This window comes from Sciurus carolinensis, chromosome 13, assembly GCF_902686445.1.
Source record: "Sciurus carolinensis chromosome 13, mSciCar1.2, whole genome shotgun sequence".
Classification (NCBI taxonomy): Eukaryota; Metazoa; Chordata; class Mammalia; order Rodentia; family Sciuridae; genus Sciurus; species Sciurus carolinensis.
In genome coordinates this window covers 6283498-6298826 of record NC_062225.1, presented here as the reverse complement: position 1 = coordinate 6298826, position 15329 = coordinate 6283498, and the positions used below count along the sequence as shown (strand labels likewise).

General features: G+C 49.3%; 1 protein-coding gene across 5 annotated transcripts in view; it reads right to left on the bottom strand.

Annotated features, from left to right (window-relative positions):
* Window positions 1-451: 451 nt before the first annotated feature.
* Window positions 452-15329, bottom strand: part of C13H2orf92 (chromosome 13 C2orf92 homolog) — a 35046-nt gene continuing 20168 nt past the window's right edge. For 2 of the 5 annotated variants that reach the window (XM_047522934.1, XM_047522933.1), the window contains 5 exons: window positions 12025-12117; window positions 11080-11151; window positions 5652-5762; window positions 3706-3856; window positions 452-2551 (listed from right to left, as the gene is read on the bottom strand). In XM_047522934.1, coding sequence (XP_047378890.1) covers window positions 2419-2551; window positions 3706-3856; window positions 5652-5762; window positions 11080-11151; window positions 12025-12117 — 560 coding nt within the window. In that variant the 3' untranslated portion in view covers window positions 452-2418. The remainder of the gene's footprint in view (window positions 2552-3705; window positions 3857-5651; window positions 5763-11079; window positions 11152-12024; window positions 12118-15329) is intronic. The other 3 variants (XM_047522935.1, XM_047522937.1, XM_047522938.1) reach the window with 3 other exon arrangements.

Genomic DNA, 15329 nt, shown 5'->3' with positions numbered 1-15329 from the left:
CTGATATATGGATGCACAATAAAGTGGGTGGGGAATAGAAGTTCATTGAATTAGACAACTGGGAATGAAGTGAGGGGAGGGGAGATGGAAACAGGAAAGACAGTGGAATGAATGGGACAGAACTTTCCTGTGTTCATATATGAATACACGACCAGTGAAACTCCACACCATGTGCAACCACAAAGCAAAATAAGGCAAACCCCAAAAACCAAAGGCTGAACATCTTCTCTGCTATGTGAATGCTGATTCACCATAGTGGGGGCTAGGGAAGAATAGAGGTACTGTATATTGGGTAGAGGGGAGTGAAGGGAGGGGAAGGGGTACAGGTAGGAAGGACAGTAGGTGAGACAGACATTATTACCTCATGTGCAGGTTTGACTGCATGACCAATGGGATCCTGCGACATGTACAACCAGAAGAACCGGGGATTACACTCTGCTGATGTCTGAGCTACAAAATGATAAGTGCATCCTACTGACATGTGCGACTGATGAGAACAAATTTTAAAAAAAGAAGGGGGAGTTGTACTCTGCATAATATGTCAACACTCGTTACCGTCATGCGTATCTAAAAAGAACAAATTCTAAAAATTAAATAATAAATTGCTTAGGTACTAGATTTTAATGCTAAAATAAAGTGTTCCTTCTACTTTGCCACAGGGAAGAAAAGTCGTTTCCATTCAATGACAAGATGCAACTGTCCCTGTCACAGTGGAGCTCCTCGTCCCACTGCCATCAGGCCCAGCAGGAGCTGAGTGTCGGCCGGAGTGACTGACCCGCTCACCAGGAGAAAGCGGGTTGTTCTGTGGACAGAACCAGGAGGGCTACTCCATCCAGAACCACAGGTCACTTGGGAACAGTCAGGAGTTCCATGTCCAGTGCAAAACTGCCACCCGAGAAGACAGATCCACTGAGGATCTACAGACATGGATGGCTGGAACATTCCGCCAGGAAATGAGCCCCATGTGGCCAAGATGCAAGAGACGGAGTAAGTGGGGTGGGCAGAAGAAGGGGAGGCTGTGGTCGTGAACTTGACTTTCACGGCAGTTACCCTCTCTCTTCACTTACCCCTTTTTCTCCCTGTTCCTTGTATCAAGAACACTGTGATGGCTAATGTTTTAAATTTCAGTGGGACCGTGGCTGGACTGACACCATGCTTCAATGGCATACGACTCTTGAGACTTTGTGTCACCCACGTGGCGGGGCGGGGGTGTGCATGGAGTTTGGAATAGTCATTCATTAAAAAGGACAAAAATGGATGCTGAGCTGGGTGCGGTGCACACCTGTAATCCCAGCATCTCAGGAGGCTGAAGCAGGAGGATCGCAAGTTCAAAGCCAGCCTCAGCAACTTAGCTAGGCCCTAAGCAACTCAGCGAGAGCCTATCCCTAAATAAAATATAAAATAAGGGTTGGGAAAGTGACTCAGGGGTTAAGCGCCCCTGGGTTCAATCCCTGGTACCCAAAGTGGGGAAAAATGGATGCTGATGGACCAAAGCAATGGACAGTTCTGAATATTTGTGGTTCACCTTCCTTCCAACACTGCTGTGCCCTGTGAGGCTGCGGAATTGCACAGTGACCTCCCCAACGGCTTGCTTCATGGTGGGCGTGGCCAGTGAAAGACACCTGGAGGTGGTCGGGAGGAGCAGCGCCACTTTGTGCTGAGTCCCGAGTCTCCTCCTGTTAGGTGGTTACAGTTTGCCCTGCTCCTCCACCCAAGACGACAGCCTGACGGGGGCTCTCCGACGTCCCTGGGTGTTTCCTTACTGCTCCTGTCCTGATGCAGAGCTTCCCTCTCTCGCTTGCTCCAGGCTGCTTCCCAAGTCTCTGTCGCTTTTCCCTAACTCTGTTCGGACACTTACAAATAAATCCCCCTCATTCCACTTTCAATGTCCCCATGTCCTTTTCCTGACCACGCAAGCAGGAACTCTCACCCCCGGGGAGTTCCCACAATCTTACCCGGTTCTTGGCATCATGCTTTTATATTTCTATTTGAAAGTGTAAAAGAGATGTGGGGTGGTCGGGTTCTCACGGGCGACTGTGAAAGCCCCGACCTGGCTTCTCTGTGCGCACCGCATCATATTTGGATTTTGTCTACCTATCAGGCGTTCAATGAATACCTCTGCAATGAAGGACGGGACAAATCAATCGGCGCTTTATGAAAGGAAGAAATCTCTCGTCATTTGTCATTTCTGTCTCTGGGTAAACGTGCCAAGTCCGCGGCACGTGTCACTAGTGCTATATCACCACTGTGGGAAGCAGGCACGTTTTCTTGGTACGTCCAAGGTCGGGAAGACAAGGCGAGCGTTTTTGTAGCACACACCTCGCAGGCAGAAATGCAGCTGCCTCTCCGTGGTGTCTGGATCCAGAGTGGCCTCGCGGCACGGTTCCGAGTCCTGGTTTGGCTGGCCCTGGACCTGGCTTAGACACAGGAATCGCACTTCAACGGTTTCTGCTTTTCTGCGATTTTCCTGAGATTCGTGTCTTGAGACTTTTGCCACCAAGTCTTCCCATTCATTATGAAGATGTTGTACGTCATGTTTGCTGGAGGATATCTAAAACAAAAGAGCAAAGACACGCCTGCTGCTCGCAAGATAGGGAGGGACGCCCACCCTCTGTCATTTGGACGGTGACAGAAGCCAACGCTCCTGGGGGCCGTCAGGATTCTGCGTCCCCTCGTGCCTGGGATCCCCACCTCGCTCCTCATGTTGTCGACTGACACGGGCCATCCACAGCCCGGGCTCCTTTCTGCAGGCTGGGTCACCACCCTGACCGGCATCTCAAGGAACATGGAGGGAAAAGGGCGGGTCTGGTGGATGAGCCCTGCTCAGGACTGTGAAGTGGGGCAGGCTGTGTTCAGGAGCTCTCAAGTCCTCTACCTCTACCTCTGCCACATCTGAGGTTCCCGCTTGGCTTGAGGGGACCCGTTCGTTCCAGCCTCAGAGGGGGAAGTGGGATGTGAGGTGGTAGTGACCGTCCTGGATAGGTTACCATGTCCAGGGCCTTGGCACTTAGGGAAAGCAATGCCCCCTTGTGGGGAAATTTAAGTACAGTCGCCTCAGAGCGCGGGGGACATGTCCCTCATCACACATCCCCCTTCTCTCAGGAGGAAGCTGAACACCCCAGAGTGAGGGGCCTGTGAGCAGCTGCTTGTCCCCTGGTGCCCAGGAAAGCATCTCTCCCAAGATGCAGAAAGAGGCGATCATGCTCATCCACTTATGCGTATCCTGCAAGCGATCTGCTTCCGTGTCTGCGCAAGTCTCCATGCCTGAGCCGTCCCCTGGGACGATAATCGAGACACGTAACAACGGGGACGGTCAAAATGACCACTGCTGGAATCTTGCCTCCCGAGCCCTCTGCTCTGCTGGTCACTAAGCCTTCACTTAGAGGGTCACAGGAAGCCTGCGGGAGGTTCCGGGAAGGGACTGTTTAGCAATGTTCTAACCACCTGCGGCTGCTCCCGCCCTCCTCTCTCCTCCAAGGCTTCATCCCTCCCTGTCCCCCAAGCTGGGCTTTTTCTTGTCTGCATCCATATTCCTAGCTTCCCATCTTCCGGTCTGAGGCGACCGCCTCCTCTCTCAGTAGCCCTCCATATGCAGGAGAAGCCCTGCAAGCACAGCCCCAGAGCCTGGTGCACGTCGGAATGGCCAGGCGCAGCCCAAGCGGCCGGGGTCCCGCCTTCCTCCCCACCGAGTTCTGGGGCACTCACAGTGGCTGCTTCCTCCTCATGTACGTGGCCAACATGAGCAGCAGCAGCACGGTGACCGCAAGGATGGCCGCCGCGGCCAGGGTGGCCACCACGATGTTCCTCTGCAGGAAGTGCAGGAGCGACCCACAGGGCAGATTCTTGCTGCGCATGTCTGCGGAAGGAGACGGCAGAGGTGAGCCGGCGGGCAGTCCGAGGTCAGTCGGAGGGCAGCCCGAGGGCAGCCCGAGGGCAGCCCTGCGCAGGCAGCGACCCACAGCAGGGACCTGACCTGCAGCCAGGCCTTCGCCCCGGCAGAAGCAAGAACACCACAATCCTGCCGGGAGGGAACTGGCTTCGTTTAGGAAAGACACTCTAAGTGGTCTGGCGACCGACGAGATGCAGAGGGTACTAGTGGGCAAACAACAGAGCAGCCGGAAATACGGAGGTGAGAACAGAGGCAAGTGCCAAGGAGAGGGCAGGGGCCTGCGGGGGGCCAAGCGGCCCTACTGAAGGGCTTTTTGGGTTTTATCTGGGTACCAGGGATTGAACTCAGGGGCACTCGACCACTGAGCCAGGCTCCTAGCCCTATCTTTGTATTTTATTTAGAGACAAGTTCTCACTGAGTTACTTAGGGCCTCACTAAGTTGCTGAGGCTGGCTCTGAACTCGCGATCCTCCTGCCTCAGCCTCCTGAGCCGCTGGGATCACAGGCGTGCACCATCACGACCTGAAAGGCTTTTAAGAGCGACTGAGGTTAGGGCTGGCAGGTAGCAGGGGTAGAGTACTGGCCTAGCATGTGCCAGGGCTTGGGTTCCATCCCCATAATGAAATTTTAAAATAATTTTAAAATGGAGACAAATATTGGGTTTGAAGCTTTTCCCAGGGCAGTGCTGAAACCTGCTGTTGCCCTCTCCTCCCTGGGCTGCCGGCTTCTGGAAAGTGCTCTGTACACAGCCCGCCTCGCCAGTGCAGAACTGGGAGGTCTGCTCCGCATTGACCTGAGGCAGACAGAATGCCAGAGAGGGTGGTGGCCCAGCTCCCTGGACTCCTCGGGGCTGAGAGAATTCCCTCCGGGCGGGGCTCAGGGGTGACAAGGCCATCTTAGCCAGCTCTCCAGGGACTGAGGTCCAGCTGGCAGCTGGGACTTCTGGAGCCCTGGCACCCTGTTTGTAACATGGCTGGAAAAGAAGGCCGATTCAGGGAAATGGACCAGGACAGGAGCCTGCGTCGTATGGACAGTGCTGGGTACCAGGGGGTGTGGGCAGGTCGTGCTGGCCTGGGGCCTTCCTGGGTCACGTGGAGGAAACTGGACACACAAACCCTGCACCTCTGCTCTGTCAGGAGGCAGCCCATGGGCCACTCCATGGGCCCTCTGGGAATCACTCAGCTCTCCATTTCTGGGAGGAAGAGACACTGAGCACAGTTCTGATCGCCAATGGCTGTACAGAGGGACGTGCTGGCGAGTCTCTCCCCAGCCTGACCAGGTCCGAGCTCCATGCCCCAAGAGGGGGAAGGAGCCAGGCACCTGAGGGACGAGGCCCACCTGTGCCCCCCATCCCTCCTGCTCCTCGGCCTGGAGCTCAGCAGGGGCGGGACTCAGAAGACAATGTCCACGCTCTGAATGGCCCTCGCCTCATAGAAACAAAAGTGACCTCTTTATAAAAGGGTGGCCAAATCCTTAAGAGTTCATACGTTTAATTCATACTTGCATTGGGTTTTAATTTTCTTTCTTTCTCCTGCGGTGATGGGGATGGAACCCAGGGTCTCAGACGCCCCAGGCAAGCACTCTATCGGGGACCAACTGCCCCAGCCCTAATTTATAGTTTTAACTGCAAGACCCTCGGCTTTTGCAGGTGAATTAAACATGGCTGATACCTATTCAGGTAAAACACCATGCAGGGCAAAAGACACACCGCAGAGCCGTCTGCACTCGAGGTCGTACTCAGCTCGTGCTGCATGGATCACTACCTTGACTAACTGTTCCTTGAGGAGTCTCTTTATCTACAGTCTTCATCTTCTCAGTGACATCTCTGTTGAATAGAAAAGACTGCTTATCCCTCCTCTCTCCTGCAATGTGATCTACAAAAGACAAAGGATGACAAGTTGCTGGATCTGGCATGTCCCCCCAAAGGCCATGTGGTCCAGGCCTGGTTCCCAGGGTGGTGCTCTTGGGAGATGTTGGAACTAGAGGCAGGGCCTGCTGGGAGGGTTTTCGGTCACTGGGGTGTGTTCTTGAAGGGGACTGTGGGACCCCAGTCCCCTCCCATGCTCTCTCTTGCTTTCCAGACAGGAGGTGAGCAGCTGGGTCCACCAGGCACCCCTGCCATAATGTGCTACCTTGCTACGGGCCCCCCAAACAGGGCCAATCAATCATAGACTGGAATCTCCCTCTGAGCCAAAATGAACCTTTTTTTCTTTATAAGTTGATTAACTCAGGCATTTCATTATACTGACAGAAAGCTGAAAACACTTGTGTTCAGCTACAACCAACTATTGGCCAGGAATTCATTGTTTTGATGATGAAAGTAGCTTCTGCGAAGAGTCAAAGTGAGGAGTTAGGATTTTGGAGGAATCTAATTAGTTTTTTAATCTAACGAACTCCCAGATGACTTTCCCTCGACTGAGGCCATGGTTCTCATAGAGGATGGTGCATCAGAATCACTGGGAGGGCTTGACTTGAGTTTCCGACTCAGCAGGTCTGGAGGGGACCTGAGCCGTGCACATCTCACTTATCCTGAGAGGCGCCTCTGCTGGTGGGGGCAGCAGGACCCTCGTGACGACCTTCCAGCCAGTCCCTGAGCCTGTCTCCATCTCCATGCACATAGACTAGAAATAATAAGACCTGCCTCACAGAGAGCATAAGGTTTGTGAAAATAGTTAAACCACAAAGTACCGTACAAAATGTTTTTCAAATTGCAAGGAGAAAATAGGAAAGTGAAGCCCACTGAGATATTTTTGGTAGAGGGACCACAGAATGGTCGAGCAGCAAGAGAGGCTGAAAGTGAGAAATACGTGCACCCCAGCTCTGCCACCGGCCACCTCTGACTCAGCTGTGTGAGACCCAGGAGTGACATGAGCTTGGACAATTGGGAGGCCAGGAGAGCTGGCTTTGCCAGATGCAGGAGTGGCCAGGGCGAGGCTGAGAGGGCTCCTGAGAAGCTCCACAGAACACACCAGAACCCACGGGTAGGAGCTCTGGGGAAATCTGTTTGGACTACAGCATTTGAGAAGCAGACCTACCAAAAAAGGAATGGAAGAGGCTGAGAAGCAACGACTCAGATCCTACAGAGACTTCAGCCACCAGCCCAGGTGGGAGACTCTGAGAGAGAGGGAGCAGCAGTTGTGGGTAGGTTTAGTAAATCTTCCTCGGCCTGGGTCTCCCAGGAATGAAGAATTTTTACTGAGTGACTAAGACTACTATGTGTGTGTGTGACAACGGCCTCATGAAGTTCTGATTTGTCCTGGGAAAAGACAGGAATTTGTTCCTTATTCAACTTGGCTTAGAAAAGAGGAAACTCCCGATTTAACATGATTCATAATTACCTGGCATTGAAAAGGCCAACTTGTCAAATCAGAGTCAAGCAAAGAGCCACAGACAGAACACTCAGGGTATCATGGAGTCGGTCCACAAGAGGTTGTGCTTTCCTTGCTCCCTCACAGGGCGAAATAAAAAATAGATTTAGCTGGGTGTGGTGGTGCACCTTGTGACTTGGGAGGCTGAGGCAGGAGGATCACAAGTTCAAGGCCAGCCTGGTCAACTTAGAGACCTCTGTCTTAAAATTTTTAAAAATTAAAAGGGCTGGGGATGTAGCTCAGAGGTACAGCTTGACTAACATGTGTGAGGCCCTGGCTTTAATCTCCAACAGAGAAAAAAGAATTATCAAGGAGACCTGCCTGGCTTTTAGTCTCCCAAAATTTTATGCAGATACAACCAAATCACTTTTTAAATACTTTCAATTTTAACTTATTTATATCTAGTCCTTATTTATTATTTGGCTCTATTAGCTGGGAGCTCCTGGAGGACAAGAACACCTGATTTAGCTTTCTGGCTTCGGCATAGTACCTATGACCACATTGGAAAAACCAGGAGCTAGGCCTTGAGGGAGAGAGCGAATCTTTAGAATCTCTACTACAACTCATGAAAGACTCTGAGCCAGAACCACCCAGACAACCCTGTCTTGTGGGCTAAGACTGCAGTCATTTGAAGGCTGACCAGCAGGAAAATCTACTTCTAAGATGGCTTGATCATACAGCAGTTAGCACAGGCCTTGCCTCCTCACTGGCTGGAGGCAAGAGGACTTTGCTCCTCACAAGAGTCTCTCTCCTCAGACTGCTTGAGCGTCCTCCCAGCATGGCAGCTGACTTCCATCAGAGTCAGTCTCCTCAGATTGCTTGAGCGTCCTCCCAGCATGGCAGCTGACTTCCACCAGAGCAAGTGATCCAAGAGACCGCAAGGCGGGAACCACAATGTCTTTTATGACCTAATCTATGAAGTAGCATACCATCGCTTCTGCCATGTTCTACTCCTAAGAAGCAAGGCACAAAGTCTAGCCCACACTCATAGGCAGCTCCATTTTTAGAAGGGACAGGTAGCAAAGGCACTACGTATTTTCAAACCACACTAGAAATGGAATTCTGAGGAACGCAGCTGAGTAAAGGAAACAATCATATCTGTTCATATGAATGAACACAAGGCTTTGAACCTGCTAGCTCAGGCATTCTATAAGAATTGTTAATAAAAAGAAGTGTCTCCCTGTCTGAGGGATTTACACTCTACAGGAAGCCTGGACATGGAATGTGACCTGTACACAAATCAGGATGGTTTCCAAGATATTAGATTGTGCCACATGAAATTATAGATATTTGACTATTTTTGACCCACAAAAATAATAAGTTCAAATGATTCAACCTAACATTATAGTCCCAAGAGAAGCTTTCTAATTGACATATTTCTTTGACATTATTCACAAGAGCTGAAATATGGAAGCAAGCAAAGTGACCATCAACAATGACTAGATAAGCAATACATAGCATATACATAAAATGAAATATTATTCGACCTTAAAAAGGAAAAGATTTTTCTGACATATGCCCCGATATTAATAGACATCAAGGACATTATGGTAGGTAAAATAAGACAGTCATAAAAAGACTAATAGTGTATTATTCCACTTATAAGATACTTAAAGTAGTCAAGATCATGCAGGCATCAAATGAAGTGCTGGCTGTCAAAGGACAGAGGGAAGAGGGAAGGGGGAATTATTTTTTTAATCAATACAGAGTTTCAGTTTTATAAGATGAAAGAGGTCATGGAGATAGATTGTGGTGATGGTGGCATACACTTATGAATGCATTTAATAACACTAGAATGTACACTTATATATGGTTAAGATGATAAATTTTGTTCTAAGTATTTCAATCACAATAAAAAATTTTTTAAAATACAAATGGAGAAATACATCATATATATTGATACTTAAAAGTTATAAATCATGCCTTATTCCATATAGCCACACAGAGACCAGTAGCCTACTGTTTCCTGGGTGATTTGAGGAGACCCACCATCCAGGCCCCCACACCCTTGAGTGATGGCACAGATATGCTGAAGCAGGCAAAGCTGGAACTTGACCCACAACTCCTGATCAGTAACTGCTATCACCAAACATCACTATGACCAAGTGGGATTTATTCCAGGAATGCAAGGTTGGCTCAACATTAGGAAATCCATTAATATCACACACAATATTAATGGACTTAAGGGGAGAAAATCATGATTAGTTCCACAGACACTAAAAGAACCTTTGACAAAATTCAACATCCATTCCTGGTTTTAAAAATGTTGAGCAAATAGAAATTGAAAGATACATTCACAGTAGGAATTTATTTATCCGTGTGGATGGACGGATGGATGGACAGATAATCTTTCTCATATCAGTCTTGTAACCATTCTCCTGATCAAGAAACCTTTCCTGTAAGAGACAGACAGTATAGGATACGACTACTATCTCTACATTACTCAAGATTGTCCTGGAAATACTACCGATACAATTAAACATGACACAGAAATCAATTAGAAGCATAAAAATTTGGAAAGAAGTAAAATTATTTCTATTTTCAGATGACATGATAGCATATCTAGAATTGAGTATCAATCCTCAGATATTGTCCTAAGTCAATGGCTCCAAATGTCAGGGTCTGATATTTGGTCCCTACAGAAGAGTCACTGGGGGAATATGTAAAAATGTGCAGATTCCTGGATGTCACTTTTAGAGACTCTTAGCAGGTTCCAGGAATAAGGATTTGGATATACTCTTCCCTTCCTTGCCCTCCAACACAACGGCTGAGGCGTTCAGACGTCTGGGCCCAGGAAAGACCACACATTTGCCAGCTCTGATGATGATATACTTGGCTGTTCTTTTCTTTTCTTTTGTTTCCTTTGTAGATTTTTCAAAGGAGGAAGTGCTTCCTGGGATTCTAGCTGCTCATCCTGTCTTTGGAGCCAATCTGACTTTAATTAGAACAATCAAGTGAGCCTTTGGCCATTGGCTGGCAGGAGCAGGGGATGGAGAGAATTCCTCTGGGCGGCACATCAGGAATGTGCTCAGCCCTCAAGACCCCACCACCCAGAACAAAGGGACTTGCTGGAACATTTGGGAGAGGGAACCCAGAACTGTGGCCAGCTCTTTACCTCCCCTCCTTTAGGTCCATCTGGCAGAGACGAGGCACGAATCTCTGCTCTTCTCCACGGCACATTTTACAGAAGGAGGTTCCCACAGGTTCCCGTAGTAATTGGGTTTTTTGCTGTTGGGCCCACAATACCTGATCAGAACAACTTAGAGGAGGAAAGGTTTATTTTGGCTCACGATTTTAAAGGTGTATCTTATGGTCAGTCAACTTCCTGGTTCTGGGCCTGAAGTGAGGCAGAACATCATGGCGGAAGGATGTGTGGGAGAAAAACTGCTGTGATTCATGGTGGCCAGAAAACAGGAGGGTGCCAAGGAGTCTCAGAGTCTTCTAGTCGCACGCCCTGGCCTACAGTTCTACTCAGGACAGTAGTTCTTTCAAATTGTTAATCCAATCCACTGATTAGGTTACAGCTCTCATAATCTAATCATCTCGACTTTGAACCTTCCCACATCAACACAGAAGTTTTTGGGAGACACCTCATATCCAGACCATAACAAGTACCCACGGTATCCTCAACCTGACAGGGACTGCACACTCTTCCCAATTCAACATGAAACGCCCGTAGCATCCAGACAGCTTTTCTCTATAGGATAGTTTGCGACTCTTTGAACATTTATTTGATCACACATTTGGTTCTGAGCTTTGGCAAGAGGAAAAAAAAAAAACTATGACTTATCTCCCAACTCCAATTTCACCCATTTTCATTTACCAGTATCTGAAGTTTGGTACACAGTGCCAGGAAAATATTCTGGTTTGGGAGAATTCCAGACATCCCTGGCTCCTTTGATGGAACATTTGGAAAAGAGAGAGAAAAAAGATATTCTTCAGGACACATTTATGAGCATTTGGACCTATATATTGTTTTACATTTTTTTAAGTTAAAAGCTAACACAGAATCCAACTTGTGGGCAGGAGTGTGTGTTTGGGAGGTAATGTGTCAATGCACAGATACAACACCTGAGTTCTGCTGTGAAAAGACCATGCAGGGGCCATGGAAAGTCACCCTCAGAAATGACAATGTCCATCTGTGTGCACAACAGCAAGAGGGCTGTTTCCCATGCCAGCCAGGAAGCTTTTATTGCAGCTGGCAATTTCTGATAAACAATTCCATCCTGATTACCTTTGCATATCTTAATTCTCAAACTGCGACTTCTTTTCAATAGTATGAAGCTGCTTTGGATAAGGGTATGTTCTTCATGTCTGTCATTTCTATGGCTATGCCAGGGAACAGTCATTTTAGGGCTTATTATTCACTGAATGAGATGTTAATGAGCAAACTGGCTCAAACCAATTCATGGGCATTTCAGCCACAAAGTGTGTTGAGTGGGAAATAACCACTCAGGGGTCATGGGACCAGGAAGAGTGAACACACGTACAAACGGGGGTCCCGTCCTCTGAGCAGCATCCCTAGTGACAGAACCCGCCTGACACTGCACATCAGGGATCACCACCGCATATGGGACAGTCACGCTTCAGAACGTTGTAGGCGCCCACACTTGATGGACAGCATGAAAGGATGCCACAGGACTCTGTCCTACACATCTCCACTTGGCTTTGCCACCAGGACTGGGTTCCACATGCTACCATGAAACCAGGGTCCCACCACACACAGGCCGTGGCAATGCGACACTCACAGTCAACCACAGATACTTGCTTTCATTCAAGTGGCTCCCGGTGACTGCAGTTCCTCCTTCCACAAGAGATGCGTAGTGTGGATCCTTGGAAAGCACCTGCAGTAGAATCTCATCTCCAGTGAGAGACAAAGGCAAGTTAGCACAGGGTGCAGACGGAGGGTCTCGCTCCAGAGAGAGGTGTGCAGTGACCGAGGCGTCTGCAGACGCTGGACTCGCCACCAGACTCCAGGGACGTGGGACCCAAGTCATTCTGGAGCATCATGACTGTCTAGATCCAGGCAGTTGGCATTGCCCACTGGGGACACAGGCTTAGAAGCTCTGCCCCCACCTCACTTTGAGACATCCTGTCCTGCTCTTGCTCCTGTTGTATCTGACCCACCAAAGACTTTCCCCATGACGACCTGCAATGATGGGTGATGATATGCGGGTAGAAATAAAGCAAATCCTTTCCTAAAAGGCTAGAAAGGTCTTTGTTTTATAAAAGGGTTCCTAATATCTCAAGGTCACAGTTTTTGAAATGCATTATGGTCTCCCTCCCCCTTAAAGTTCCAGGACTCCACTTCCACCTGGGAAATGGCTCTTCTACCTGACCTTCCAGGCGTTCCTTGCTGGGTCAGAGAAGAAAGTCATTGCAATTCCCCTTCCCTCTGTATGAGGCCACCGAGGCCGTTGCTAGGAGCTGCTGGCACTTGGTGGTTTGAAGGATAGGAGCTCACCAGAGACTCACTAGGAAAATGGGGGTCCTCCCCCGCCCTCTCTCTTGCTGAACGTGCTGAGCTGCAAGTCCTGAGAAGCTTGCTCAGAGAGCAGCTGGCCAGGCGGTGGAGCCCTGCATTGCCAAGGCCAATCTGCCCGGCGCCGACCCCGACATCGGGCCCTTGGCAGGTGATGGCATCCTCCACACCACGAGGCCACCTCTCTCCAGCAGAGGCACGAGCTCCCTCCTGCACAGGTGGGGCTGGGTGCAGCACCCCGGGTCCTCCCAGGGAGAGGACAAGTCTTCTGCTGCCTAGGCAGCAACCCTGGAGCACAGCGAGCAGATGTGCAGGAGCCAGCTGCGTGTCCTCATTCAGTCCTGGTGCCCTGCCGCCCCGCCGGCCAGCCAGGGATGGACTCAGAGCAGTCTGGGCCTCTCTGACAGCCGACACGTCTGGCCCAGGGCTCCTTGCCCCAGGGAAGCCTCGGTGCTCCGCTCCCGGGAGCGCTGCTTCCCACAGAGGACACCTGGCTCTCCACTCCGGACCCACAGCACAGGCCCCAGGCCTGACTTCACTGCATCCGGACACCTCCTCCTGGGCGTGGCTCGGCTCAGGTCTCTGCTAGAGCACTTCCCAGCTTAGCGGGGCTTCTGAGTTTTGAGGGTTTCAGTAACCTTTTATTTGCATTTCTGGGGACTCAGGCTAGGATCCTGTGCTGCTGGGCCGGTGGCTCCACCACCAGTTACAGCCCTGGCCTCACTGGCCTCACGTTTGCTGTTGCTTTTGAAATTCCTTAATTCTTCTCTTTTTCCTGGTAAAACCCAGGTAAGGGAACATCTCCATGACCTATGTTCAGATGTGCCACTCAGAGGCGGCCAGAACATTCAGTCTGTGTGCACATCAGCAGCATGTGTGTCCCCAACTTCCTTATCAGCCCCACAGAAGCTGTGCATCCACTGCTTTCATTTAAATGTGTCCTCACATCTTGACCCCCAGCGTGGTGTTGGGGGCAGGGCCCCAAGGGCGGGGTTGGGTCATGGGGGCTCCATCCTCAGGAATGGGCTCGTGCTGTCCCCTCAGGGGGCCTTCTTTATGAAAAGACAATGTGCTTCCCAGCCTCAGCCGCTCATGTCCTCCCCCCCCCCCCCCCCCCCCCCCCCCCGCCCCGTCCCTTCCTCTCCTGCCCTTCAGCTTCTGCTGCAGGACCAACTCAGCAAGATGCCCTCTCCAGGGGCCAGACCCTCAACCTTGGACTTGCAGCTCCACAAAGGTGAGCCCAGGAACTCTGCTCACTGTCAGTCACCCAGCGTGTGGAGTCTGTGACAGCAGCACAAGGCAGACACCCACCCACAAGCCTCAGTGCCCTTCTCCCCTCCCCATCCCTGTCCCTCCATTCTACCTCATGTGCCTATGAATCTGCTGCTTTAGATGGAAGCAGCATCGTATGATACTTGTGCTTTTGTGTCTTGTTACCTTAGCACAACGCCTTTGAGGTTCCTCTATGTTGCAGCATGATCAGCAAGTCACCCCTTTTTATGAGCAAATAATATTCCACATTTTCTTCTGCCTTCATCTGCTGATGGACACCTGCATCGCTGCCACTCTTTCCTGTGTGAATAACACCGCTGCGGACACTGGTGTACAAGTGTTTGAGCTCCTGCCGTCACTTCCTGGGAGGCCTACCTACAAGTGGGGATGCTGGGTCATGTGATGGTCTTAGGTTTGAGGTTCTGAGCAGCTGTCAAAATATCTTCTCCAGCAAATGCTTGAGGGTTCCATTTCCTTCATCCTCGCCAGCACCTGGGAAGCAGTGGTGTCTAATGTTCCCCTCGTGATGCTGACATTTTCTCATGTGCTTCTTGGTGCTTTGTGCCTTGTCTTTGGATAGTGACTATTCAAGTTCTTTTTGAAATTATTGTTTGTTCTGTTTTCATGGTCAGTGTTCAGTCAGAGTTCACAGATACGCTGGATATCAGTTGCATATCAGATACGTGATTTGCAAATGTATTTTCTCATCTGTGGAAGGAATGCCTTTGATGTAAAGAAGTTTTAAATTTTGATGCCATCTGATGTATCTGTTTTCTCCTGTTTCTTTGGCTTTTGGTGTCAAATTTAAGACATCACTGTCTAATCCAAGGTCATGAAGTTCTCTGTGTGCACTGCTAGGAGTTTAATAGTTTTTTTTTTTTTTTTTTTTTTGGTTGGTTGGTTGGTTGGTTTGGTTGGTTTCCTTTAACCTTAATACTTTTAATTCATAATATTTAGACCTTCAAATATTTTGAGTATTACTTTTTTATTTTTTTAATTTGTTCTAATTAGCTATTCATGATAGTAGAATATAGTTGTACAATTTGATAAATCATACATAAATGGAATATAATTTCTTTTTTCTGACTATATATTGTAGCATTAGATCAATCATGCAGTCATATATGTACATGAGGTAATGTTTCATTCTACTATCCTTCCTACCCCCAGAGTTTTAATTTTTGATTATAAGTCCTTTATTCTTAAAGAGTCACTTTTTTAGACATACAATTCTGTGTTGATGGTGCTTTCATTCAGGATTTTAAATGAGTCATCCTATTGTGCTCAGGCTGCCACACTGTCTGAGGACAAATGAGCTG